The following is a 26,858-nucleotide window of genomic DNA, read 5'->3' as shown; positions in this document are numbered from 1 at the left end:
TCCTCTACATGAGTGGGGTTGCTTGTCGTCAGCCGTGCTGGCTGATGTGCAGGGATGTGGCACTGTGCCCTATCTTAGTTCATGTCCCTGCTCCTCTGGTTCCTTTAGGCTCATGCAGGTCACAGCTACTCAGATGGGGTGACACTGCCCTCCTTCTCTCCTAGTACATCCACCCCTAGTCTATGCCTCAGCAGAATATCCCCATCTTCTCTTGAGGTCCCCGTTTCAGATTTGGACAGCAGGGGGAAGGACAACACTCAGAAGCAATGTCTTTACCTGGCCCGGCTGATGGAGGCCTCCTGAGGGAGGTCACAGCTTGCCTCAGGTTTGGGGTCGGGAAGAGGGATGATATAATCATTCTCGCCCCCGTTCTGGTGCACAGCTGTGTAGAGGATGCCGCTGGTGGGGGAGCTGGCAGCAAGCCGGGCGTTGTTCAGCACAGGAATTGTGGGTCTTGTGCGGACAACAGCGGGGTGGTCACTCTTCATGAACTCTTCATCCACCTGCTGGTACCTCTGCTCTCACAGGGCAGGTTACCAAAGAAAGGGAAAGGTCTTGTGAGTGGGGAGAATGCACTTGTGTTGTGTTTCCTTTCCATGCCTGCCAGGGTTTTCCTAGAGTGTCTGGCATCTTCTATCTGGGTTCATCTGCCCTTACTCCAACAAAGACAGGCCATGAACCTTTCCTAAGGGAGAGATCAGTGGCACAAGTTCATAGCTCCAAAATACCAAACAGTTGGAGGCAGGATTTCGATCTCCTGCCAGTTCTGATTTCCGCAGTTGCTGAGTTACCAGCTGCCTGTCTGGCGATGCCAGCTGTCTCGGCAATGTTCCTGCAATGCCCAAACCACCTTCACTGGCTAATGCAGCCTTGGTCACAGCAAAATCCTCTGCCACTGCAGCACTAAACACTCATCTCCAAACCCTGACTGAGGGCCCTCACCAAGGCACTGACCCTCTTCTGTCCCTCCAGCACAGGGTCCTTTGGACACACCTTTCTGTAGCAATCCACCAGGAGGTTTCCCATAAGCACCACCAGCTGCGAGAAGGATGGCCTGATCTCAAACTTCTCCTCCCAGCACTTCTGCATGATGTTGTAGCTGCCAAGAGGGAACGGAGAGTTAGCAGGTGAGGAAAACAGAGGCAGAAACGCTTCTGTAGTGTGTAGAACACATCCAGGGCAAACACATGTGGACAGCACTTACATTTCATCAGAGGCATGGGTGGGTTTGGACATCCGATAGCCACGTTTGATGGCGTTGTAGAACTGTTCATTCATAGGCAGTTCAGGGTATGGAGTCCCTCCTGGTGTACAGGGAGAGCAGGAATTAGACTGCTGGATTGCCTGCCACCCTCCAGCCAACACGCATTTCACACCAAGGCTTTCTCATTTTTTACCTTTCCTGTTTCATTTCACTTCCAAATGCAACGTGAGCATGGGGAAGAAGGAGACAGGGAATGAAGTGCTACTCTGACTGGTAAGGTAGGGACTTGGGGGTTAGAAATGCATTTTTATTGTTTTTAAAGGGATCCTGCTAACATGCTGTCAGAACTACAGACATCACCATGATCTCCAGGGCACTTACCTAGAGTGAATATCTCCCAAAGAAGAATCCCAAAAGACCACACATCACTCAGGGTGGTGTAGAGGTTGTTGAAGATGCTCTCTGGAGCCATCCACTTAAGGGGCAAGAAGGTCTAAGAGAGAATCAAAAATGAAACAAGAAGAGAGTCAGCTGTACCCACAGCACCTGTTTCAACAGGTAAGAGCCTGTCACCCAAGCTATAATCAAAGAAGACCCTTCAGATCTGTCTGTGAGTCCAACACATCTGTTGACATCTGCTGTCTGTCAGTTCTGGGAGGGACCAGTTGCCTCTTTCTTTGTGCAGAACAGACCCAGCAGGAAGGAGGAAAGAATGGCTGTGCTGTATCCATTTCCATCACAGCCTGCAGTGATGAGTGCACACATGTCACAGTGCGTGTTCTCTGATCCTCGCTCTTGAGGAGGCCACTGACTTGCACAATCTGACCAAAGACTTCTGATGAAAAACCAGGCCCATCTGACTTTGGAAACCTGAGACCAAGCTGGAGAGGGCTAAGGGATGGCCAGAAAAGAGCCAAAGGATACATCCAGCTTCTTTTCTCTTCTTACTCACACAGAGTAATAGAAAACCAAAAGCCTCACTTGACCAGCTTGTAGGCAGCACTGGCTGTGCTGCTCCTGGGATTTGCTTGCACAGTGAATACCAAAATAATCTCCAGGAAGGATTGCAAAGGGGCTCAGTTTCATTTCCCATTTTGGACAGGAAAGCTGCTATGCCAAGGTTGGACTGAAAACCCCAACCCCTCTGCAGGAGGGTCCCCCTGTCCAAGCTCTGAGTGCCTGTTTGACAGCACATGGGAGAAATAACGAATGAAGTTAAGTCTTTTATAGATTAGATAGAGATTTAAGGCACCTGTCTCTATTCTCAGCTCCCCCAGCCTCAGTTTCTCTGGGAATGGCCTGTTTTGCTTGGGGTTGGAGATTACCAAGTGCCTCAGGGCTGGAGCGGATAGGTTGTTGTTGAAATCACAGGGAAATGCTTTCTGGCAAAGCTCAATTACAGCTTTATCCTCTCCTGCCTCGAAAGATTGAAGATGTCTCTCTGGAGAGTAGCTGCTTGCAAGAAGACACTTCTTCTTAACTTGTGGTCTAGTGGTTAGAGAAGAGTCCTGTGAACCTCTTCCCAGAGTGGTCAGTGACTCACTATAGCCCTACCAGGCTGCCTAACCTCGCCTCCTCCTGCCTGCAGCTCAGGACCACACTCAGTGCTGGCAGGAGGCAGCACTGGTGCCAGTGATGGGGACAGTGTACAGGGGGCAATCCTTAGTTTTGCGGCTGCTCAGGTTCTTCTGTAAAGAGCCAGGAGATGTGGGTACGCAATTCTGCTACTCCACAGTGTACAGAGCACACAAAGTGAAGGATGGTTGGCTGTTGACATCATCTCCTGGGAGTCCTGCCTTGTCACCACCTCTGGGCACACTGATGGACAGGTGGCTCTCAGGGGGACTATGTAGGGGGTGCCAGCCCCAGAGCCCTGGGAAGAAGGAGCTTGCAAGGCTGCTGGTACTCACGCTGCCTTTGGAGATATAGTTGGAATCCCTCATGATGTCCCTCGCCAGGCCAAAGTCACAGATCTTCACCAGCTTCCCCTCACAGATGAGGACGTTCCTGGCAGCCAGGTCACGGTGCACACACTGTAGGGGGGAGACAGAGCACTGTCACTGCGAGGGGCCTTCAGACAGCCCAAGGACACAGCCCAGCTCCAGCACTGACCCATTCCTGGGGCTGCAGGGAAAGGAATCCCCTCACGCCATTTCAGGTGTCTCCTTCACCTCTAGGGACAATCACGGCTCGACCACTAGCAGAGCTACCACATTTTTGCTGTTTGCCTGGACTGCTTCCCCTGTGACAGCAACAGCCATATGGATCTGGCAGGGGGAATCTGAACAACCCAGCAGAGAGGGCACTGCCAGGGCTGGACCAAGCTTGGTGGGGGGGGTGCTTGGTGGGCTGGAAGGAGGGGGTGGTCTCCACCTCTGGACAATCCAACCCAGCAGCCTGAAGACATCAGAGTTACACCAGCCTGGCTTGTGCCTCCTAGTTTGCCAGCATGCTGGATGTTTTCCGTATGAACAGCCCTGACATTTGCTGCAGGAGCACTGACCATGCACTTTTGCGGATCAGACTGTCTAGCTGGGGGCAGAGAGCCAGGAATTTCTCTCCTCGTTGATGGCATTGATGCCTTCTGTTAACCCTGCCCTGTGATGCTTCACACAATCCAGCCATATTACTGCTTGCCCTGGGCTAAGCCACACCTTAGGAAATCCCAGAGCCTAGTCCTCCATGGTGGCTTAATTTCCACTAAACAAGCACTTTTGGTGAGTCCTGGGGTGCTCAGAGCACGCAGTGCAAAAAGGGTGCCTAGTAAGAGTAGTTGCTCTGCTGCAGAGTGCCTTGTGCTTTAGCTCCCTGTACACTGTTTGGTCATCCCAGTAAATAGGGATGATATAATGCCACAGCTGTGCTGAACACAGCTCAGGAGGAGCACAGAGTCAGGGAATTTGAGGTCTGAAGCTCAGTGTAAGCCAGGAGTAGCTGTCACATGCAAATATAGTCACGCTGATCTCCAGGACTGTGTTTCCAAAGGGAAGTGGTCAGCAGCTCTTCAATTGCACAGCCACTTCACCCACGAGGAGTTTGGCACGGACAGAGGGACAGTGGGAGGAAGCTGACCACAGGACATGGCAGAGAACTCACTGTTGGCCACCACCACTGCTCCCACCACAGATCAGCCAGCATACGTACGTTTTTGGAAGCCAGGAACTCCATCCCATTGGCCACCTGGAAGCTGAAGCCCACCAAGTCCATGTAGCTGAGGAGTGGAGACTCATTTATCAGTGTCACCCGGTCTGTCCTTTCAGGAGCTGAGGGCAAGCAGAGATGGATGTTGGTGTTACCCAGCACACTGGTGAGCCTCCCGCTGTGTGGAAGGACACACTGGGGAATGCTCTGCCTCCAGCAACAAAAGAGCAGAGCTGGGAGCTCTCACTGTGAGGACATCTGCCACTGCTGCTGGATGTGTCCCAAAGGCAACCTCTGCAAGCAAAGGCACCCACACCCAAAGTACAAGCACCTCTCCCCCCCCGCTTTGGCCAAGCTGTTACCTGAGGGGGAGTAGCTGTCCAGCTCATAGGGGGTGCCATAGTTAGAGGACTCAATGTCAGCGTACTTGACTTCACCCTTCATGTCAGACATGGGCACATAGTCTAGGGAGTCGTCCTTGCTCATGTCCATGTAGCCCCCGTCGCTCTCAACAGACATGGAGAGGTGGCTGTGGGGGGAAGAGAAGAGGCTGTTCAGATCCAGAGGGGAGGAGGAGACACGAGGGCTGGGGGCAATGATTTGTGAGTCTGAAATTCCTGAAACCTCAGCCCCAGCACTGAAATGTCCCACACAGCCGGGAAGGAAGCCCTGCATCATGGATGCAGAAATGTGCAAATGGCACAGTGCTTAGGAAGATCTCAGCCGCCTTCAGGCAGAAAGGGCAGGGGGGAGCTGTAACACTGCTCTATTTTTCTATTGTTTTGGCATGTTGGAAGGAAATGCTGCTTTCTAGCTTCCCATGGGACCACTTCTTTGTGCTGCCGTGCCTGCATCCCTTACAGCTGGCAGCCAGATGAAGGACCATTTCCCTTTCCTTGTGGCACCTCTTGTGCAACTGCCCTCCTTCTAGCACTTCTCCCTTAGGCTTGGTAGCCACTCCACCTGCCCTGGAAATGCAGAGCTGAGGTCTCCAGTGGCTAAGACATGCTGGAAAACCCTGTGTCTCTGTACTCAGTGCATGGCTATGGTTATGCCAATAAAGTAAACAATGCCAGGAAATATTCCCAACTGGCATGGAGCTGCTGGCATGTGTGCTAGCAAACTCAGACTCCAGGACACACAGTTTGCTAACTCCTTGCTGTCAGGAGCTGCTTGGAGGTCGCTGGTTGGCACAAGGGCTGGTCTAACAAGGTAACAGAGCAGCCAGCTGTGTCCCAGTGCTGGGCCAGCGTTTATTTCAACGCTCTGGAGAAATGCAGGATCCTTCCTGGCAGTACCAGCCTCCCTCCCTGATGGGGCTAGGATGGGGAAGGTGCCAGGGAGAAGGAGTGAGCTGCTCTCCCGGGTACCTGTGCACATGGTCCTCCTTGGGGGTGTTCCCGTAGAGCTCCGCCTCTCGCCGTGCCTTCTCTCCGTAGGACTGCAGGAAGGTGTGCTTGTTGCGGTGCAGGTAATCCACCAGGTCCCCGTAGCGGCAGTACTCGGTGATGATGTAGATGGGTCCTGGTGGGACAGAACACCTGCATCAGCCCTGCCCTGGCCACCATGCCCGTGAATTTCATCCCACTAGGATATTACGAGACTGCAGGGCGTTTGGGCAGAGCCAAAGGGAAAAGCCACCCTTCTGGTACTGAGCATTTTTTGGCATTTGAAATTTGTGTTTGTGGAGGGGGGAATTACAGACATGTGCCTTCCCAGTTTCAGTCAGGTTAGAAGAAAGGTGTTCAGAGTCCCACAAGGCTTTCTTAGGAGAAGGCTGAATCATTTGGAACCAGACAACAGGAATTATTCTATCTAAGGACAGTTGTCCTCCTAAGCACAGCCCAGGGAAGCAGGAAGAGGAGACAGGGTCCTCAGGCTCATCTACCTCCTTTGGTGCAGGCCCCCAGCAAGTTGACAATGTTGAGGTGAGGTCCCAGGTGGCTCATGATCTTCAGCTCGGACATGAGAGCTTGCTTTTCACTACTGCGGGCTGTGGCTGTTGGGGAGAGCCAGTGTGAGCAGGAGGGCAAGGAGGGGAGAGCATGGCACGGATTGGTCTTGTGGCTTTAGGGTGGGGAAAGGGGGACAACTCACACTTGAGCATCTTGACTGCCACTTTCATGGTGGACTGTGAGTGGCTCAGGCCATGGGCTGTTGCCTCCACCACACGACCGAAGGCACCGGAGCCGAGAGTGCGTCCTGCAAAGAAACAGCAAGGAGGTAAAGTCGGCAATGTTCTAGAGGAGACGTGAGGAGAGGAGCCTGGAAAAGACAAGTTGCCTGTCTGAAACCACACTAGCCTTGCTGCAGTCATCCTGGTGGGCACGGACATGGTCATGAGCTGTGATGTTTGGGGTTGGGGCTGCTTTCCAGAACTGCCAGCTACAAGGAGGGATAGCCAGGAATAACACAATGCTTAATGCCAAAAGGGGGCAGCTGGCCTCCCACCATGGCCCCAGACGATCCCCCTTTTCCAGGACCACATTGTATCTCCAGGGATCTCTGTGTTTATTCTGGGTTGGTCTCTTTTGGAGATTTCAACCCAAAACTTATCACCCCCAGACAGCCAGGACCAGAATCCATCAGTGGAACCTGCAGAGCCTTTACCTAACACCAGCTTGTCCCTGGGCACCTCCCAGGTGGAGTCATACGGGAGCTGCATGGGATCCACATAGATATACTCGTGCCCATCAGAGCTGACCGACTCAATCACCTTCCAGCGGATTTCATAACGAGGTTTCTGGAAAAAGGAGCAAAGGGAAAAGAGACATCTGAGAGGCTGGGAGTCAGAGAGGGCATGGGGGATGTGTGTGGACTTTGTTAAGGAGCCTTTGGTCCCTCCAGCCATTGTCTCATTCCCCATCTACCCCAGAGATGCCAGGGGCATGCAGGAGCTAATGGAGGCCATAGATCCTGACACAGCTGGGACACATCAGGCCACCCTAACCCTGGGGTACCACTGTGTCGGCCTGGGAACACTCTCCTCTTTTACCTTCTGCCACAGGATGATCAGGATGATCAGGGAGATCACAGTGAGGACCAGCAAGGCCAGGATGACAGAGATGATGACCACCTTGAATGGCAAGGCTACAAAGATAACAGAGACAGCAGTCAGACTCCTCCACCCCTGAACGGCCTAAGCACCCAGGGAAAGGAGGTGAGAGCCGTGCAAAGGGGTCTCTGCCCACTCCTCCCCCAGACATTGACCCTGAGCAGTTCTCTGGGTAGGGAGAGTCTCCTCCTGGGCAGACTTTCCCAGCACTTGCAGGGCCAGTCCCCCAGGGATGAGGGGGTGATGGGTTGTTACTGCCTGCTGAAGGGTCTGCTGCCTCGGGAGAAGTTTGGCCATGGGACTGTATAAAGAGGGGCTGTTTTGCTTGGGAGAATTGGCGGCTGTGGGCCTGGGCTTAGACCATCCTTCCTCATATTTGGGGCGCTCAGCATGTGGATGTTCAAGTCCATGGCACCATCTAGTGACCCGGGGGCTAATAACAAGACACTGGGGACCTGCTCAGGCACTCTTCTCTGGTCTCCCTGGAGAAATGACCCTGCCAGTAGTGGGAAGAGCATATCCATGGCTATTGGACATAAGGGCTCCACACTCCAGCTGGAGCAATCTTTTCTGTTCAACCCAAAGGAAGCCTTATTTAGGGCAGAAGCACCCAGGTTTCCAGGCTGGAGACACAGAAAGGTCTATCTCTCCACGACCGGCTCAAAACTTGACTCAGCCCTCACCATGTGGGACCAGAGTGATGTCCTGGGAGTTGGTGCCCAGGAAGTTCTGCACGGTGCACCTGAGGAGCAGGGGCTCGTGCACCCTGTGCAGCTGCAGGGTGCTGTTGACGCGGTACAGCTGCCGCTCCGCGTGGTACGAGGCGTTGGTCTGCACGCCGATCTCGGCCGACTCGTTCCCCAGAAGCCGGGTGGGCTGGCCCTTGGTGCTGCACCTGGTCCAGAGAGGATAAAGGAACCTGAGAGGCAGCGGGGACCACGCACCACCATGGGATGCCCAGGTGTCTGGGCCAGCAGAATACAGTTAAATAATGGCCTATTATTCTAATAAATAAAAGTCCAGCTGTTCTCATGGCCTCCATCCCTCCACTCACCATTTGATGTCGCTGCAAGTAGACCAGCTGATCTCAGGCTGAGGCATGCCTTCAGCAGAGCATGTTACAGTCTGCTCCCCACTGCTGGCACTGCTGTTCTCCTTGAGATCCACCACTTTAGCTGGCACTGAAAACAAAAGACAGTGATGGGAATTAATCTTCCTTTCTGACTGCAGGATGGAAGGGGAACACGATTCCTCTGGGTAACGTGATTCGACTGTACCCCTACCAGAGCCTAGGGATGAGGTAGGACTCATCACATCAATTGTTTTATTTTTGAAAGGGAACAGCAAAAGGAGTAAGGTTTGAGGAGGTTATGGAGGAGATCTGCTGCCATGTAGCTTGACTGGAGAGCACAGGGGAAAGTCCTGGACATGAAAGCTGTACAATAATCTCTATATCTACTACCTTGGGCGAAGCTGATGGTGTTTGTGCTGCCTCCCTGTCCCCACTTGCTCTGAGGCCAAGTGTGAGATATTTCACCTGTGTTTCTTGCTTGAATGCTCTTTCTTTAAGCAAGACCACTCTGAAGCTGCAGCCAGAGAAGTAAGGGCTTCATTCTGAGGGTTCTGCAGCAAAGGATGGTGGCACCCCTTATGGCTGCTCCTGCTCTGCTCAGCCCTGTGTCTGCATGCCCATCCTCACCATTTATCTGCAGATGGAAGGAGAGCTCCTGCTCATCATCTTCATTGGAAGCCCGAATGGTGTAAAATCCTCCTTCTTCCTGCTTCACCCGCACCAGCACCAGAGCTGTCTGGTACCTGAGGGAGACAGTCCCAGAGTGAAGGCTGTGGGAAGGTACCTGGGGACTGATAACTCTTGGAGACAACAGCTCCCACCCACCTGAGGCTCGAAATCCACTCAGAGAAAACCATTCAACCACCATGTCCAGCCAGCAATTTGGAGATTGCTTTGTGAATTACCCCCTCCCTGCACCCTGGTGAGGAATGATGGGTCCATACCTGGTTTCTGACAGGTTCCTGCTGGTGATGGTGAACTCGCTGCTGCTCTCCATGGTCAATGTCTTGTTGTTCTTCAGCCACACAATGCTGGGTTGGGGATAAGCCTCCAGCTCCACCTGGATAGTGTGGCTCTTGTGGACCTCGGCGTACACTGTGCTGGGCACGTGGGTGTGGAAGTGCACAAAGCCACGCTCTGAGAGGGCACAGGAGGAAGAGGGGAGTCAGAGAGGGAAACAACCCCATGCCCGACCCTTTGGATAAATATGGATAAATGTGGATCTGGAACAAAACTCTCTGAACGCCCAGAAGTGGTGGGGCAGGTCCAGATCCATGCCTTGAGACCTCAGACTTGTGTCTGAGGAGAGTGTGGATGCAGAACCACACTGGAGTAGAGGAGCTCACAGGGCAGCATGTGGCTTTTATCTTGTGGAGATAACAGAGATGGGGAAGTTTCCCTCAAATTACATGGAAGAAGGTCAGATGCAGATGAAAGACAACCTGTCTTCACGTCCCCTTGGCACTGCACAGTGCAGAAGAGCTCTTACCCATACCCTCAAGAGTCTTAAAGGGTCACAAAAGCCATGATGGGAGATTTGGGATGTTTTGAAGCCAAGAAGTGGCAGGGGTGACGTGGGGTAAGGTTTAGCTCATTGTAATGGTTACTTAGAACAGAAGTGAGGAGGGGAGAGAGCTGGAGGCTGTGAGAGAGGAGAGGGGGTCACTCTGGGACATCCTGCCTGGATGCCCACATTGTTTGCTGGCTTTGGACGTGTGGCGAGCAACGCACCGATCACTTGGACGGTGATGTCTTTCAGGTCTGTTTTCTCATGGTAGCCCTCGGAGACATTGCAGACATAGGTGCCACTGTCCTCCAGCTCTGCATTCTGGATGATGAGGATGGAGCGGATCTCATGAGTGGATCCAGGCAGGAAGTCAGTCACAGGCTCCACAGCCTCCCCTGCCTGCAAAATGGGCACAGGAGACATGGTCTGAGGAGCCATGAACATGTTCTGCCATTGGGCTCACAGGGAGGGGAGAGAAAGTGGTAGAGGACCCAGTTTGGCTGCCACAGGGCCAGGGAACATGCACCAATCAGAGGCCCCTGAGACAGACAGTCTTAATCCAAGGATATCCCGGTCAAGCTTCCCTGTGTGGCAGCAGCAGCATCCCATAACTTTTGCCATGGGATAATGTTGAGTGATTGCCATGGCACTTCTGGGTGAAGGCTGGAGCTGCTGCCCAGAGCCTGTGGATGTGGAGCACTCACCTGTTTGCGGGGATAATCCCAGTTGAAGTTGACCAGCTCGTTGCCGCTCACGGTGCACATCACGGTGATGTTTTCTCCCTGGCGCACCATGGTCTGCACCGCGCTGATGGAGACGTTCACAGATGACACTGTGGGAAAGGTGGACGAAAGGAATGAATTATGAAGGGATAAGTGGGCACCCAGTCCAATTATCTTGGGTGGACTGGTCCAGTGGAAACTGTCTTCCCTGAGGGATGGAGCTGACTTATAGGCAGAACCTACTCTCTAATGGAGACAGGACTAAATCCAGCCTCCAAAGTGATCATCACAGAGAAGACAGGGGAGAGCTTTACTGTCCCCTGCCACTGCCCTGAAGAAACAGCCACAGCAGGTGCACAGGTATGCTGAGATAATGTCAGCTCACCCTGGATCCTGTAGATGTAAAAAGTGTCTGAATCCACCTCCTGGTCATCCACGAATGTCCGGCAGAAATAGCTCTTATCCTCAAAGAAGCCTTTGAATCCCTGTTGTGGATCATATGTAGCTGGGATGGGGTTCTCCACCTTCTTCTCATAGAGGGTGACCTGCATCTGTGGGTTGGTCACACGACATGGGATGACAGCCTCTGTGTAGCCCGTCATGAAGATGAAGAGCTCTTCAGAGGTGGCTACGGGGAGGAAAACCAAGGAGGGATCTGTGGGAGAGAGGGAACATTGGTTAGAGAAAGCTGCTTGAAGCTTAAGCAGGGCTGCTCTGTGCTCGTCTGGGAATACTCCAACACAGGGCCCTGACTCCATATTAGCAGGATGCTTCTTCCCACACTTCCCTTGAGAAAGTAGAGCTGCATGTTGTGTGCTTGTCAAACCTCTCCTGGAAGGGCAAGAGAAACCCAGCACTACCAAGCACCACTGCTCCCCCACCACTTGTCCCAGCACACCACACTCTCCATGAGCTGGCACACCAGAGAATGCCACAGCCAGAGAGACCTACCATAAGGGCTCTTCTGCTGTTGGAAGAGGGATTTGGGAAGGCCAGGTGCTTGGAGACAGAACAATAAGTCAAAGCCCTCTTTCTCCTAGTTGCTAAACCCTGTGGAAACCCACAGGCTGTCCCCTACCTGGAACGTAGATGTACAGGGTTTTCCTGTCCGCTGGCTCTGGAGCCTGCTCAGGGCTGTAGGTGCACGTGTACTCCCCGGTGTGATGGCCTGTCACGTTCCTGAGGGTGAGATTGCTGACGAAGACACCGTCCCTGTGCTCCAGCGAGGCAGCGAGGGGCTGCCCCTCACGTTCCCAGACCAGCTCTCTGTCCCCGTAGCACAGGAGGGAGAAGCTGCTGTGGAGGCTGAGGACAAGCTCAGTGTCTCTGGGTTCGATGTGCAGCTTGCTGTCCCCAAATGTTACCTGCAGCATACCTGAGAGAAGAGTGACATGAGACCAGATTGGATTCCTCCAAAATTCACAGAGAAGCACACTGGAGCACCACCTCATGGCAGTGTGTTTGCTTTGTAGTGTCAGTCCTTACACTGAAAAATAACTTTACACTGAAAAAAAACTGGAATTGCCTTCCCTAGTGTAATCACCACTGACAAACCCACACTCTCCTCAGAAATGTCCTGCCAGCTCACACCTTGGTGGGTCACCCTTCATTCCCTGTACCTCCTGCAACCCTCACTGGAGAGCAAATCACAGGATTTAGCAGTGTTCAAGGCAGCCCATGATGTCTGTGGCAATATTAGGTGGAGAACCCTCAGGGAGGGCAGGAGGCAATTCCCTGCTCTTCTGGCTGCCTGTCCAAATGGACAGTGTCAGACAGGACACAGACTAGGCTGAAACAATGTCAGTTTACAAGAAAGTGACAAAGGAATGGAAGCAAAACCTTGCAGGAAATCCTTTGGAAGCAATAGAGCAGGCAAGGTCTTCCTGAATGGCTCCCCGTGCCTCTCCCAGCTTCCTTGCTTCACCATTTGTCCAGATGTCCCAGTGGGGCTGTGACATGTGCTCCTCCCTGGTGTCCCCACAGGTGGGCAGGACAGCTGGGGACAGCAGCAATGCTGTGAACAGCCCAGGTGCAGCCAGGAGCTCTGGTGCCTTGCTGTGGGGAGTTGTTGGATATATGGGATCTGACCAAATCCTTTCTGCTGTGGGGTGTCCCGCTAATGTGGGTTCTTGGGTGTCTGCTAAGGAAGGTCTGAGCACACCTGGCAGTGCTGCCTGTGGAAAGGTCTCCTTCTCCCACCGTGCTGTGCATCACCATGAAGCAGGCGGGGACTTTACACCCACCCTGCCACAGGATTGAGTCATCCCCTGGATTCGAGGCATTAGGAGGGATAGATGTGCCTGGAGCATGCTGTGCACCCCACTGCTTCCCCATGGCACTGCACCTTTCCTCCCCTTCACCCTGAGGTGAGCCCCCCAGGGCAGCATCCCAGTGCAGGGATCACACACCCCTGCCCAGCCACAGCACTCACCGGTGAGGATGAGGAGCCCGAGACACGTCTTGAGAGTGGGGCACAGCATGGTGGACTCTGGGCTTGGTGTCTGAATCCTGTCAAGAGCAAAGTGACATGAGCACGGCACTCAGCAGAGGAGGGATCCCTCGGCTGTCCTGGGCAGGGGTCCCTGAGCCCCCACCCAAGTCCTGGCCTCACTTCCCCACCTCAGAAACCTTCCATCTCTCCCCAGTTCTCAGCCTTTCCCTCCTGGGGGGTGGTGGCTCCCCCTCACGCTGGATCTGCACAAGAAGCAGTTTCTAAGGCATCTCCCACTGGTGAACAGAGATTTTGCTGGAGGCTCCAGCAGTTGTGTCAACTTTTGCTCATCTCTGCTGGAAACGCCTCTCCCCGCTCTGCACAGCCCTACCTTCCTCCCTCCCTCTGCTTTACCAGTTGCCTTTTTTCCTTAGATTTTCTTCCCTCAGTCACAGTGAGATAAAACTTGCTAGAAAACAGATCCCACTCCAACCCTCCCACATTGTTTGCTCCTTCCAATGAAATAAAAGCAGCCTTGTCATGGCACTTGGTTGCTGGCTGGGGTTAAACCACAACAAGCCTGAAGAAACTCCACCAAAATCAGTTTCTTGTATTTAACTTTTAAATACATAAATTTATAGAATATCTACGATTTTTTTTAGTTTAAAATCCTTCTAATCAACATTTCTCAAGAAATCTTTTCCACAGAGCTTTTTCAGCCTTCCCTGGTGCAAACCAAGAGCCAAAAGAGATGAGGCCAGAGAGCCCTAGGAGCAGGGGTCTGATTCCTGTGTATTGGGGTGACAGGTACCCCTTCCCATGGCGCCTGCAGGGATGGGAATGAATATTTCTGAAAAGCAAAATGAACAGACTGAAAAGGGAAAGAGAAAGGGGAAAGGCTTTCTCCGTGCCTGGGCAAAGCTTGGGGGAAATGAATTCACTGGGGAACTTGGGGATGCTCCTGCATGGAGCTGAACCTCACGGCTCAGCCACGCTGCAATGCAGGGCTGAGCTCCTGCCCTGCCGCTGGGCCACCTCCCAGGGCAGACCCCGAGGAGAAGCCACCCGTGATGCCAGCAGTGCTCTGGGGAGCTCTTGCCAGGCTCAAGGAGGGCTAGTGGAAATCTGGAATTGCTGACCCGGCCCCCGGCACCGTCTCTTACTGAGCTGTCGGCTGCCTCTCGGCCCTGGAGCGGCCTCCCGGTCTGCTTGATGTTAAGGAGGAAATGGTTTTTAAATGACGTGCGCTTGTCAGATGTTTTTATTATTCTCTTGCTTTGGCTCAACAAAAATTTGATCTACCACAAATCCTTCCAGGTCTCCAGCTTATTCAGCAGCGTCCCTCTCCCTCCTCCTGAAAAAACTCTACGACTCTTTCTCTCTCTGCGTTTGCCAGAGGGGATAAGAGCACTTAGGGCAAGAGCTGGGGGTGGGTAGGATGAAAGGACCGAGGTGAAATTCAGCCTGTAAATGAATGTGACCTCCCTGCACCCACCCTCAGAGAGCACCGAGCTGCAGAAGAGAGGAGGATGGACAATCTATTCTCTGCCCCCCGAGGCAGTGCCATGAGAACAATTACTTTCGTTTCCCCATTCTCCTTTACAGAGGTGTGTGATTCATCCATTATTCAATGTTCAAAGTTGTAAGGACAACTGGGATCCTCTCCTTTCACCCCTCCCTGCCTGCATGCACAAGCCAGGTTGTATTCACCACCCCAACCCCCCAGATACCTGCCTGTAAGCAGCTAAGATCCTCCCGAGCTCATGCCCAGCTTTTATCTGCCTGTCCAGCTCCTTGGCTGCCACTGCCAGTCCTGCTGCAGGCGAGATCTTGGCTTCCTGTCCCCACACAGACAGGAGTGATCACTCCAGCAGCGATCTCTGCAGGATCACTGATGGGCAAACCCCTGCCCTGCCGGATCAGGGAGCCGGGCACGGGTGTGTGCTGGTGCTGGGCGAGCAGGGGTGCTGCTCCAGCGAGCAGCGAGAGCCCCACAGCCTCCGCCTGCTGCCTCTGGCCGCCTCCGCTGTGTTCCTAGCTGGTTTTAATAAAGCTGCTGGTTTTGCAGAAAGGCATTTCTCTTGGAGATGCTTCCCAAGCAGAGTGGGAGGGTGGCAACGTCTTGCAAAGAGTGGTGACCTCTCCCTTGTTTGTCTGCTCCGGCCGGAGCAAGAGGCATGCTCAGAGACGCTGGTTGAGCTCTGCCCGTCCTGCGGGAGGCAGAGGGACGAGCCTTTCTCTCGCTATCACGGGGACGCGTGTGCTTGCACATGTGGGTGCACACAGGCGTTTCACAAGGGATGCAAATGCACCCAGCTCGCTGCCAGCCTTGAGAGCACTCGTTTCTCTCCTCAATCCCAGCTTTTGTTCTTAGCAGGAACGGTAAGTGCCACTAAGAGTGCCAGACAAGGAGGAGCAACTCCACTCAGTGATCCAAAAGCAGGCACACAGATGTTACCCCACCCAGGGACCCAAACACAGGCACCTACACGATGCTCAGCTGCCTTGGGTGGTCTCTTCCCACCCCTATGGGTTAGCAGGGTGCCACAGACCCCTCAGACTCCTACATCCTTCCCACAGACCCCTCAGACTCCTACATCCTTCCCACAGGCCAGGACCTGAGTATTTTCAAGCCATGAGACCCTTCGCCTTCACCCATCTGGGCACAGTCATGGAGGCTGGGGAGCTCCTGCAGCAATGCCACGTCCAGCACCCTTCACTCAGCCCTGCAGCTCCGTGGCAGCCTCCCACCTCACAGCCACCAAGGTGCTGACCCAGCTCTCCATCCCCATGTTATACCCCTCACCATCCTTCCCTCCCCTCCAGCACTGGTACAGACCTTCTCTCTGCCCCTCTCCAGCTCTGCAATGTGAAGGCAAACCGGTCCTGGCCAGGCAGAGCTTTTCTCTTGAGCCGCACTGTTTATTATTCTAAAGGAGGAATTTGGCTGGGAGAGGAGACAGGAGGTCGGCTGGCTCGCAGGGCAGCCGCGCTGGCTGGGTGACACAGCCCCACAGCACATTCAGCCCCACATGCCTGTGGGGTGGCCGTGCTCCCCAGGGGCTCGGGTCCTGGGGGGGCTCAGGTCCCGGGGGCCACACTGGGGCTTGGCCAAGCGCCGTGGGAGAGGCTGGTCCCCGACAGTCAGCACGTCCCTGCTCGCCCCCGCGCTACGCCCAGCGAGGCCGGAGCCGGGCACTGCTGGACTGAGAGGTCTGGGAGGGTTTGGAGTCCAAACAAGACACAGATACAGGCAACTGTCCCTGACTGGTGACACAGACACTGCCTGTCCTTATCTCCCCTCTGTAATCACACCAGCCTGGCCGAGCAGAGAGCGGAGTTCGCAGCAGAGATGAGGAGAGCTGAGCCAACCCTGGGGCTGCTGGCTTGCCCAGCTGGCAAGGGAAAGCGTCCCATGGCTGGCTGAGGTCAGGCACCGCTGGAATGCTGTTTGAGCATCTCTAGCCTTGTGCTCTTGCAGGGGGTTTCTGGGGGATGGAATTAAAGGGGTCACCCCACCATGCCAGAGCAGCTGCCGCAGTGAGCACAGGGCTCTGGCGGCCTGTGATCCCACAGACAGGACACAGGCAAGAGGGCCAGAGCAGAGGTCAAACAGCACGGCCAGGGCCACAGCTGCGCCAGGACCAGGATTCAAGTCTCATGATTCCCCATCTCATGACTACACAGTTTTTCCAGAGCAGCCCGCTCCCACTTCTCCTGCATCCCAAATCTGATGACAGCTGAGCTTTCTCCTCCACCTCCTCTCCCACTCCCTCGCTCGAGCGGCCAGGGACTGATGCGTCTGTGGCTGATGAACTTGGACAGGAGTTTCTGCAGCAGGAGCAGGGCAACGCCCAGGGTTGTGGATATGAGGAAAAGCTGTATCCAGCCTCTACTGGGGATGGTACCACCTTAATTTAGGGAGCCACCTCTACCACTCCTTGCACCTCAGAATGCCTTGCTAAGCAGCTCCAGCATCACCAAACCCTACTGATTCATTAACATTCCCCCGCTCCAGACCTCTCTCTCATTTAAGAATGCTAGTAAGCCTAAGATGCCTTTGCTAATACCCAAAATATGCTGTGTGGGCTCAGTCTTCACTATTTTTGGGTAACAAGGCAAGAATTTCCTCTGACTTTGCTCTGTGTGCCCTGCCACACCTCTGAGCCCCTTTCCCTCTGCACTTGCTCCCTGAGTGTCTCCCAGCATCCTGACAGAACACACATGGCAGCCACTGCTGGCACGGACACTGCATGGCACTGCCTGTCCCCAAGCATGCATCATGTGGGACAGGGCCATTTCCAGCCCTATAAATGTTGTAAACCATGGGAGAGGATGGGTTAGGAACTCCAAGGATGTCCTTCCAGTCCACTGCCCTCCTCCCCAGCATGCCTAGACCACGTTTCTTGCCTCTCCACAACCAGTGCCCTGTGCAGAACCAGTGTGTGGGGGGGGGTCCCACAAGCACCCCCAGAGCTGTGGGAGCTGAGAACCAGCCTGCAGAGTTGGTGCACAGGGAAGGGGATGGCTCAGCATGCTGGGGAGGGGGAGAACAGCCACAGCTGCCCGGGCAGCTGCCTTGGCAGGAGCTCTGGTCCCTACAGACCATTAGTCACCCGTAAGAGGATGCGCTGTTTGCTGGAAATCAGGGTGAACAGCCCCCTCTCAGCAAATTCTATTTGTATTTCCAGGGGCAATTCCTGCATCCATTGCCCCATATTGCTCTTCTCTCTGGCCATGCTCTCCTTGCCCTCATGGCTGCTCCTGTGCTGTTGGGCAGAGGTGCTGGATGCTGGCCCTGCCTGCAAGGGCACTTCGTCTGACGGGGAAGGAGCTCTCACACAGCCGCCAATCCTTTCCCTTCCTCTGGATTTCTATTTCTAGCCCCTTTTCTAGCAGGGCTGTGCTTCCAGGCACTCCCACAATGCTCAATGGCCCCACTGCCCTGCCAAGCAGGCAAGGGACATCTGGTGCAAATTAGCGGGAAGTCAAATATACTTTATTTCTTCTTTGTCTAAGCGCATCTGAGTCATTAAGTGAGATCATGGGTGCCCATATACAATAAAAATTTCCCCGTATGGATCCCATGATCAATACTGCTCTCAGCCAGGGAGCAAAGGCTTTCCTGGCAGGGGAAGGGGGACACCACCCCCTGCTTTTGAAGGGAAAAGGCTCCCTGAGCAAAGGCTGGTGACCCCTGAAACCCAAACCTTGCTTGTCCAGCAGTGAAACTTCTTGGCTTGTCCTGTTTTCCTCTGCCACCCTCCCTCTGGCCTCTGCAACTGCTTCTTTCCCACCCTTTAATCTAAATAAAACTGAGTGGTTGTTTTTTTTTTTTTTCCCTTGGCTAGAATTGTCCGGAGTTACAACATCTCTCCTCTGGGGTCCCTCGGCTCCCATGACACCGTGTTTACTCACAGGCCAGATTATCATCACAGAGCCCTTTTTCTTTTTCCCAGCAAAAGGCTAGAATTGGGCAGGGCACACACATGGGGAGCCTGTCATCCCAAAGCCCATAAACGGCTGCTGATAAAACACAGAGGTAGGAAATCTGAAACCAGACTGAGGAGCAGCAGGGCTGGGGAGGCCCTGTGCCCCACAGACCATCCCTGCCCCGGGATGAACACCTGGGGGCAAAACCCTCCTCACCTGGCTACCTGACAGTCTAAAGGGGCCCTGAGGCTTTACCCAGACACTGTGAGACTGGGGAATGCTGAGATCCCTGGGCACCTGTTGGCAATGTGCTGGATCTGGGGGTGTTTCAGTCTGGGAGAGGTGAAGTTTTGCAAGCACAGGCAGTGTCATTTATGCCAGAACCCTCTGAGTGGTTTTGTGAGAGCTCCTTGGCTGTGAAGATGTGACTAAAGCCACAGCCTTGGTATGGACTGAGCTCTCTAGAGATGGGCAGATGCCACCTCTGGGGATGAGCTGAGGGACGAGCCCAGGGACACTGTGCCCACAGGAGGGGATGGTTCTCCTACTGACCTCTGGGGCAGGGAGCAGATCTGACACTACCAAAGCCCCTGCCCAGGACCCCAGATTCTGGTCCCCAGCCTCAGTGGCACCTGGAGAAGGTGGTTGTGTGGTCATGAGGGTCCTGCAGTAGATGTCAGCACATAAGGTGGCACACCCAGCCTCCTCCAGGCCAGCCTGCCACAGGCTTTGACAGCACCTGACAGAAAGCTGGAAATGAGGACTGTGACCCTGAAGCAGGGGAGGGAGACTGCCAAGGAGGATGACAAGTCCACACTGAGCCCCAGCAGTGTGATTCAGCTGCCCGGGGGTCAGCCATGTGAGGAATGGGGTGGGCAGGCGAGCCCCACGCAGCTCTGTCTGACCACAGCCATCCTCCCTCTCTGAGTGAGGGGGGACCACAACGTCCCCACACAGAATCCAGCAAATCTCCAGCCCTGGGCTCTCCACAACACGTCCCTGTGAGGAGCCAGCACAGAGGGACGTGGGACGAGGGCGAGCCCTGCACTCTCACCCATATCCCCTCCTCTTTCCCCCTCTGTTTTAAGCCCATGGGAGACGGAGGAAATGAGTGACCCATTTAGTGCAAGTTCAGAATAAAAAGAAACATCTGTTTGGAGAGGTGCCAGTGTTATAAATAATCCCCCAGCCCCGAGTGATGGTATCCATGGCCCTTTCGGCTGCGCATGCTCCCCGGCTTCCGCTTTCGTAGGAAAGGCCAGACCCTGGGGGCTGCTCCCCAGAGCCTGCAAGCTTGGCCCAGACTGTGGGAAAACCCTGGGTGAGGACCAGGGTTCACCTGGGCCTGGGGAAGGAGGGAGGGGGTGTTGGGAGGAATGGCTGCCACGTGCTGGGCAATGCCCAGCTGTCCCTTGCTGCATCCCCGGCTTCTTGCCCTGGTCAGATCCTGCCCACCTTGGTCTCCCTAGGGCAGAAAGTGTGTGCCAGGGCCATGGTGGTGCTGGGACTGGTCTGGGGTGGTGCTGGAGGCTGGCCAGCATTTTGGAGCACAGCTCTAAGTCTGGCATTGTGCACGTCTGGGGATGCTCACGCTGGGTGTGGGGAGCAGCCCTGTGCAGACTCAGGGCTCACCCCTTGCAGTGCAGTGACCCCCCTAGGGAGGTACAAATGTGCTCCTTGGGAGCATTTCAGCCCTTCCCAGCACTCTTTTCCAACAGGATGCTCTAAATGATCAAACACAGCCCAGCCAGGGCTGTCCATGACTGTCCCCTAACTTCTCCATTACCCCTGACAGCAAAGACATTTTTGGGAGAATACACCAGACTGTTTCACAAGCATGTGAGCAATGTCAATTATGAACATGGCTGCAGGGCACCCAAACTACAGTGCAGGACCCACACAGCTGCCTGTGCATCCCACTGGCCCCTCCAACTGGATAGCAAAGCCTTGGGGCTGGCTGAGTGACTCAGGGTTCTCCTATCCCTCCACCCCCAAACTGGCATATTTGGGGGTCCCAGCTCCTGGGCACATCAGGCTGGATGGGGATTGCCTGCCTTGAGCAGAGTCCATCTGCTTACCTGCTCCTTCTCCCCACCAGAGCAGAAAGTGAGGGAAGCAGGGGATATGGAACCAAGATCAGGCACCATCTTGGCTTCTTATCTGTTGTCCTGGCATTCCCAGGGCTTTCCTCACTCTTGTTCCATGGCTGCCAGAAAGCTTTGTCTGCCTTCGCATGGTGATTCCAGGGAAACACTCTGCTGATGTCTGCAGAGGGAGAACAATCTGCAGCACATCAGCACCTCCATCACCTGCTCATGGCCACTGATCCAGGGTGGCTGCTCTGGTGGGGCCAGGGCTGGAGCCAAAGGTCCCAGCTGGCTCTAATTAACCACTAATAAGCTGTGAGGGGAGGGCAAGGGAGGCGGGATGAGAAAAAGAACCATCCTAAGTCCCAGTAGGATGTCGGGGTTTTGCAAAGCCCCAGGAGCAGGCAGAGCGTTGTGGTTTTACCAGTCCCACATCCCAGCAAAGGCTGAGCAACCTGATCCTCTTGTGAGCATTTCCCTGAGATCTGCGGAGGAGGAGATAATCTCAGTGGATGCATCAGCTCCTCTCAGCTGCCTCTGAGGGACCCGAGCTTAATTGCTTTGTTCTGGGGTTTTAGGCTCTCGTGGCTGGGATTAGGCACTCACCATCTCTGTGGTCAGGGCACCTCTTGCCTATCTGCAGGCACCGTGGCCAGGGTGGGAAAGGATGGGGCCAGCCAGTGCTGGGTGCGAAGGGCAGACGCTGCTTTCAGAGGGGGGCTATTTGTTTGGCCCTGTTGCTTCTGGATTTCTGAGAGGGAGCAAAATGCAACTTCTGGTGCAGCTCTTGGTGCCGTGGGCTGACTCTGCCCCCTCCTGCATAGGCTCATGTGTGGGGCAGGAAGACCAGGATGGTGGCACTCAGCACCAGGACTGCAGAGATGGATAACCTCCTCCTGCGTGCTCTGGCCAGGCAGCATAAGCCATGGTTGCTAACCTGCATGCAGGGCTCTTTACAACTTCTCCTCTCAGACACAAAGCAGAAATCAGCTCCCCTCTGCACCCATGCTCTGCAAACAGCCCCTAACCCCAAAGCCTGACAGAACCTCCAGAGGGGAAGCTGAGGCAGGACTTGGTAGCAACAGCTGCCAGCACCCCCTGCCCTCCCCCTGAGTGCTGCTTTAAAATGGGCACCGAGTCCTGCTCCTGAATCAGACCATATTCTCCCAAACAGCTCCCAGGCTGGAGAAGGAAACTTGGCAGCTGCCTGTGGGGAGAGAGGAGGGGACCCCTCTCGTGGTGCCTGCAGCGCTCGGCCCCGAGGAAAGCAGTGTTTCTGTTCTGCCACCATTTCTTGGCAAAGGCTGAAACCAAGGTGACTTCCAGCCTGGGAGAGGAGAATGAACTTGCAGAGTGCAGGGCTTGAAATGGTGTATTTTCTGCTGGCACCGGTTCAGACAAACCCACAAGCAAACATATTTTTTTGTATAAATAAGACAGTGTGTCTCGCCAGTTAAAGCAATTCAAACATGAATGTAGCAATTTAATTGGTGCCAATTGCTGGGTCTTGGTAGCATTAAGATTTCAGTCACAGACTCTTTCGCATGGTAGCTGGGCCGGAAGAGGGAAGGCAGAGGGCCTGGCAGGATGGGGCTGAGGAGCAGGATTGCCCATCTCCTGCTGCTTCAGGAGCAGCACCCCTGTGCTGCCCATGGGGACCTGCCAACCAGTTCCCTTCCACAGCAGGGGAAGGTGCTCCATCTGTTTCCTGGTGAATTTCCAGGGTTTAACAATCAGTGCAGTGCCCTGATATGTCCCTGCATTCTCTAACCCTTCCCTGCTCCAGCTCCTGCACCCCACAGCTTCCTGCCAGCTCCATCACACCCTGGCTCTTACTGAGCCCAAGGAAGATGGGTGTTAGTGAATTGCTGGATGGATGAGCAGGTGCCCCTGCAGACATGGCCTGCAGAGGATGAGTCCATCCATGGGTGCAGAACAAACACCACACACTGCACCACCCTGGCTGTCCTGACAGCCTTTCTGTGGGAGCTTTGTGAGCTCCCTGCTCCCTGCATAGGCTCTGCATACCAGGGTCCTCTGGTTCTTCAGGCTGGTGGTTGCAAGGTTACACACACAGACCAGGGCATGGTACAGCCTGGTGTGCACCCAGGGATGCTGGAAAGGCAGGGTGTGAGGGGCAGTACATCACTGTAGAGCTCCTGCTATCAGGCTGGGGGAAAATGGACCCATGGGACCCCCTTGCTCAGCACATGACCCATCCCAGCACCCCTCTCTGCATCCCCAGCATGTGTCCCTGTCACAACTGGGTCTGCTCCGTGTTCCTCATGGTGCTGGGAACATGCTGCCCTTCCAGGAGGAGGCATCTCAGTGGCAGCAGAACAGGACAGAGGTGTGCTTAGCTTGGGAACCCTAATTAGGCAATGGGGGAGAGGAGGAGGGGAAACAACCACCCCTAAAACAAGCCTCGTTATGTCCAATTTGCCTGGCGGAGCGGAAGGAGCCTCCTGGAGCTGCTCCAGCCCCTCAGGAAACAATACCCAGTCTATACCCTCCCCCTGCAGCTCCTCTCCAGGGGATTTCTTTCCCTTGGTTAAAGTACAAACAAACAAACTCCACGAAGTGTTCAGCTCCAATCCTCCCTTGCAGGGATAGGATACATCCAGCCAACCCCGAGCCCACATGGTCCCCAGCTCCTTCCAGCTCTGGGTCAAAGGCAGCCCCAGTTGCCAGCGCTGGCAGCCGTGCTCCCACGGGATTCAGCCACCACACGGCTCCTCTGCTCCCTGCCCTTTGCCACTCCATCCCAGGAAGATGCTTTGCTGCAGCCTGACACTATGGACAGCATTGCAATCCCATCCCACTTCCCATCAGACACCAAGGCCAAAGGAACCTTGGGAACCAGGCAGAGAATTCCCTGCCTGGAGCCTCTGACAGCAGCTGGTCCTTTGGCCAAAGCCACATCCAGCCAACACGGTCTCTTCTTGCATCGCATCACTCCCACAGCTAGGGAGCATTTCTTAGTCTCAGCTTTCCTTTGGTGTTCACTGAGACAATCCTGTCTTGCCCCAGTCCTGGAGATGGTCTCAGTGCTCTCCTCTCCCTGACTGTTGCTCTGAATGCCTTGGAAATCCTGTCACAGACCCGTCAAAAATGAGGCTGAAAGTGACCATGGTGTCATTGTCCTGTTGATGTGTCCATGTCTTCCCAGCCAGAGCTTTGCCTGACATGTCCTTTGAGACTTGTGAGGCTGAAGGAACTCAGCCTCCTGTCTTTAAGCCTGCAGATATTTTCCTAAAAGCTCTTTTCTCCCTGTGATGACCTTTCCTGTGCATGAAGACTGTGTCACCTTCCCACAACACCCGGTGACCAACGGGCCCCATCAACCCCTCTCCCAGTCCTTTGCAGCTTCTTCTGGACTTCTCATCATTCTCACTGCTGTCCCTGAGCCCCTCTACTCCATGTCCATCCCTGCTGAAGCACGCGGTGTCACTTGCTGGGGAGGACCCGCTCCCTTCACCCTGCCTCTCTGAGCTGCCTCCAGCCATGCACCTTTCAGCACATCCCTCAGGAAGAGCTTGGGTTTCCTGGAACCATGCTGCAATCTGGTGTGTGTCCACTACAGCCACTCTGGCTGGTTCTGGACTCTGCTGGAGCTCTTGGGATCCTCCCACACTCCCATGCACACCAGCTGCCCACCCAGCTTGGAGCCATCCCAGGGTGTAGGATGTACTTATCCACCTCCTAGGTGGTTAATGTAAGGATTGCAGAGGACCAAGGCCAGGCCAGAGCCCTGCAGGAGCCCACAAGAAACGCCCAGGACTGTGGACAATAAGCCATGGGTAACTTCTCCCTGACTGCAGTACTGCAGCTGGCCGTGCTTGTGTTCACACCGTGCTTTCCATTCAGACCACGAGCACCCCACACTCCCAGTCCTGTGCAGGGATGCAGGAGGCGATCCAGGGGCAGGGAATTGAGTGGCTGTTTTCCCCTCACATGCTCCTTCCCTGAGGACCCTCCATGCTCCTGAGCTGGAGGAAGGGACAGCTGGCTTTAGGCAGAGAGAAAAGCCCTTTGCGTGCTGCAATTGGGTTGCTGTGGCTTGGTGCTTGTCCAAAACACTGACCCCTCCTGATGCACCGACTGATTTAGGGATACTTCCTGGGCTCAGGGACATTGCCCAGGGTTGGTGGCTGCCACAACAGCCAGAGCACACCCAAGCTTGGGTGACATCCCTGTCAAGGAGGGACTCCAAGCCTCATGTCAGACCCTGGTGAGGGCTGTCAACCAGGGCAGCTGCTTCGCAGCTCCCCCTCCAAGCCAGCCTGGCCTGTGTCCTCTGCCAGGCAGAGCCATGTCCTTGACACTGGCTCATGGTGACCACATGAAACTCACTCTTTTCTGGAGAGCATGGGAGGCACAGGCACCTTGTCCTGCAGGGTGCTGAGGGGGAAATGACCCTCCCACCCATCCCTCAATGGCCCCTGGGAAGCACTGGGTCTCAACTTTGCTAGTCCTTGTCATCAGTGGGACACCCTCTGAAAAGATTTGGGAATGCCAAACCTCTGCCAACACAGGGTTTGCACACCAGACCAACTACTTTAAGCTGTTTACCCAAGGCTTTATCATAAACCCCACTTGCTCTGGGACCAGGATGGAGGAGCACAACATCCCTTTCCACCACAAATCCTGCTTTGAATGACTCCCAGCTGGCAGGTGAGTGCAGGAGCTGGATACTCTGAGCCCACAGTGGCACCACAGTGAGCACAGTTAGCCCTGCAGGTCATGCTAACCCCTGTCCCTGGGCTGTCAGAGTTTCGCTCCAGACCAGCTCTGTCCTGCTCAAGGCCCTCAGCTCCTGTGCTTTTAGGATAGTGGAGTAGTTGCCCCCATCCATGCCTAGTAGGGTTTTACCAAGCTCTGCCCTCTCCAATACCCAGCACACCCAGGCACAGACCCTGGGCAGGGCTTGCAGATGTCCCTCTCCATGGTGCACAGGCACAGGAGCCCCACCGCAGCCACAGACTAAGGTCCAAGGACATGGTCCTTGGAGCAATCTGCTTTTAGGGATGGCCATGGACATGTTTGGACAGACTGACACTGGGGCGACACTGCTCTGCCGTGGGGCACACTCACACCTCTAAAGGATGACAGGACATGTCGCTGTCAGGGGTGGTGAGCAGCCTCTCCCCCATGCACACTCCAGCCCTCCCACCCACCAGCCTGGAGAGCCAGGGCAAGCCCCTGATCCAGGGAGAAGCAGAGATCACCTGGGCCCTACTCCCACTGCAGTGGGGTCCCCCCCTTCCTGCCCTACAACCACAGCATCCCATTGGCTTCTCTCAGCCACCCGGGTCCAGGACCTGGTGAGAGCTGGTGGAACGATTTTTCCCATGGGATGCCACAGAATTCAGCTGCTTTCCACCAAACACCATCTCCCCAAAGCTTGGGGGGGCGTTTTGGGCTGACAACCTCAAAAGGCAGTTCCAGAGCAACCGGGTTGGCTCAGGGACAGGGTCCCTGGGGACTGTACCAGCTCCAATACGATGTTTGCCATGCGGACAGCCAGAGCTGAGCAGGAGGGCGAGTCAGCCCCCGGGTGGGCGACACGAGAGCTTACCTTGGGCAGGGTCCCACCGGCCGAGTGCCGCACGTCCCACCGGCGAAGGCCGCCCCGAAATTCCTTCCTCTCCTCCTCCTCCGCACTCTCTATCTGCTGCCTGCTGAGGCTCTCCCTGCCCTCCCAGCCTTCCCCAGCTGGCAAGGCTTTTCCACTTAAAGGCGAAAGAGGGAGAGAAAGAAATGGAGGGGAGGAGGGGAAAAAAAATAAAATAAAATCAAAAGGAGAGGCAAGGCTGTGCCAGGGCTGGGCTGCAGCCAAGCCCCTGCTCTGCTCATCTAGTGCATCTCAGCAGTGCCCTGTGCAGCCCCCAGCCCAGCTGGGAGGGGGTCCAGCCTCCTCGGACCCGAGTGTGGAGCAAATCCCGGGGCCGAGGGATGTGCACGCGTGTGTGTGTGCGTGTATAAATAAAAGAGACCTCGGGAGGAGGAGAAGGGGGGAGGCTGTTTCGCCAATAAGGAGAGGAGCTCCTCCGACTTCCTCCCTCCACCCTCTGTGGGGACCCTTTGCAGAGCAGAATTTGCGATTAACGCCCAGCGGACGAGCGTGATGCGTGAAAAAAAAAAAAAAAAAATTAGAAGGAGGAGAAGCCTTAGTGGCTGCAAGGAGAGGGGAGCTCTGCTGCGGG

At 54.9% G+C, this 26,858-nt stretch overlaps 1 protein-coding gene across 4 annotated transcripts in view; it reads right to left on the bottom strand.

Moving 5' to 3' along the window:
- The window catches only part of PDGFRB (platelet derived growth factor receptor beta), a 32,648-nt gene extending 6,023 nt beyond the window's left edge, over positions 1-26,625 (bottom strand). The window contains exons 1-22 of one of the 4 annotated variants that reach the window (XM_069028656.1): positions 26,231-26,625; positions 13,133-13,209; positions 11,780-12,076; positions 11,087-11,356; positions 10,684-10,811; positions 10,204-10,378; positions 9,417-9,609; positions 9,100-9,215; positions 8,455-8,581; positions 8,084-8,295; positions 7,341-7,435; positions 6,956-7,088; positions 6,443-6,547; positions 6,234-6,344; positions 5,716-5,869; positions 4,708-4,874; positions 4,349-4,467; positions 3,115-3,237; positions 1,586-1,697; positions 1,205-1,304; positions 994-1,099; positions 277-515 (exon numbers count right to left, since the gene is read on the bottom strand). In XM_069028656.1, the coding sequence (XP_068884757.1) occupies positions 277-515; positions 994-1,099; positions 1,205-1,304; positions 1,586-1,697; positions 3,115-3,237; positions 4,349-4,467; positions 4,708-4,874; positions 5,716-5,869; positions 6,234-6,344; positions 6,443-6,547; positions 6,956-7,088; positions 7,341-7,435; positions 8,084-8,295; positions 8,455-8,581; positions 9,100-9,215; positions 9,417-9,609; positions 10,204-10,378; positions 10,684-10,811; positions 11,087-11,356; positions 11,780-12,076; positions 13,133-13,181 (3,131 nt within the window). In that variant the 5' untranslated portion in view covers positions 13,182-13,209; positions 26,231-26,625. Of the gene's footprint in view, positions 1-276; positions 516-993; positions 1,100-1,204; positions 1,305-1,585; positions 1,698-3,114; positions 3,238-4,348; positions 4,468-4,707; positions 4,875-5,715; positions 5,870-6,233; positions 6,345-6,442; positions 6,548-6,955; positions 7,089-7,340; positions 7,436-8,083; positions 8,296-8,454; positions 8,582-9,099; positions 9,216-9,416; positions 9,610-10,203; positions 10,379-10,683; positions 10,812-11,086; positions 11,357-11,779; positions 12,077-13,132; positions 13,210-13,320; positions 13,450-15,971; positions 15,994-20,643; positions 20,695-26,230 lie in introns of those variants that run through there. The other 3 variants (XM_069028657.1, XM_069028659.1, XM_069028658.1) reach the window with 3 other exon arrangements.
- Between the last annotated feature and the right edge of the window lie 233 nt (positions 26,626-26,858).

The sequence above is a fragment of the Aphelocoma coerulescens genome, chromosome 13, assembly GCF_041296385.1.
Source record: "Aphelocoma coerulescens isolate FSJ_1873_10779 chromosome 13, UR_Acoe_1.0, whole genome shotgun sequence".
Classification (NCBI taxonomy): domain Eukaryota; kingdom Metazoa; phylum Chordata; class Aves; order Passeriformes; family Corvidae; genus Aphelocoma; species Aphelocoma coerulescens.
This window is presented reverse-complemented; position numbering and strand designations above follow the sequence as displayed.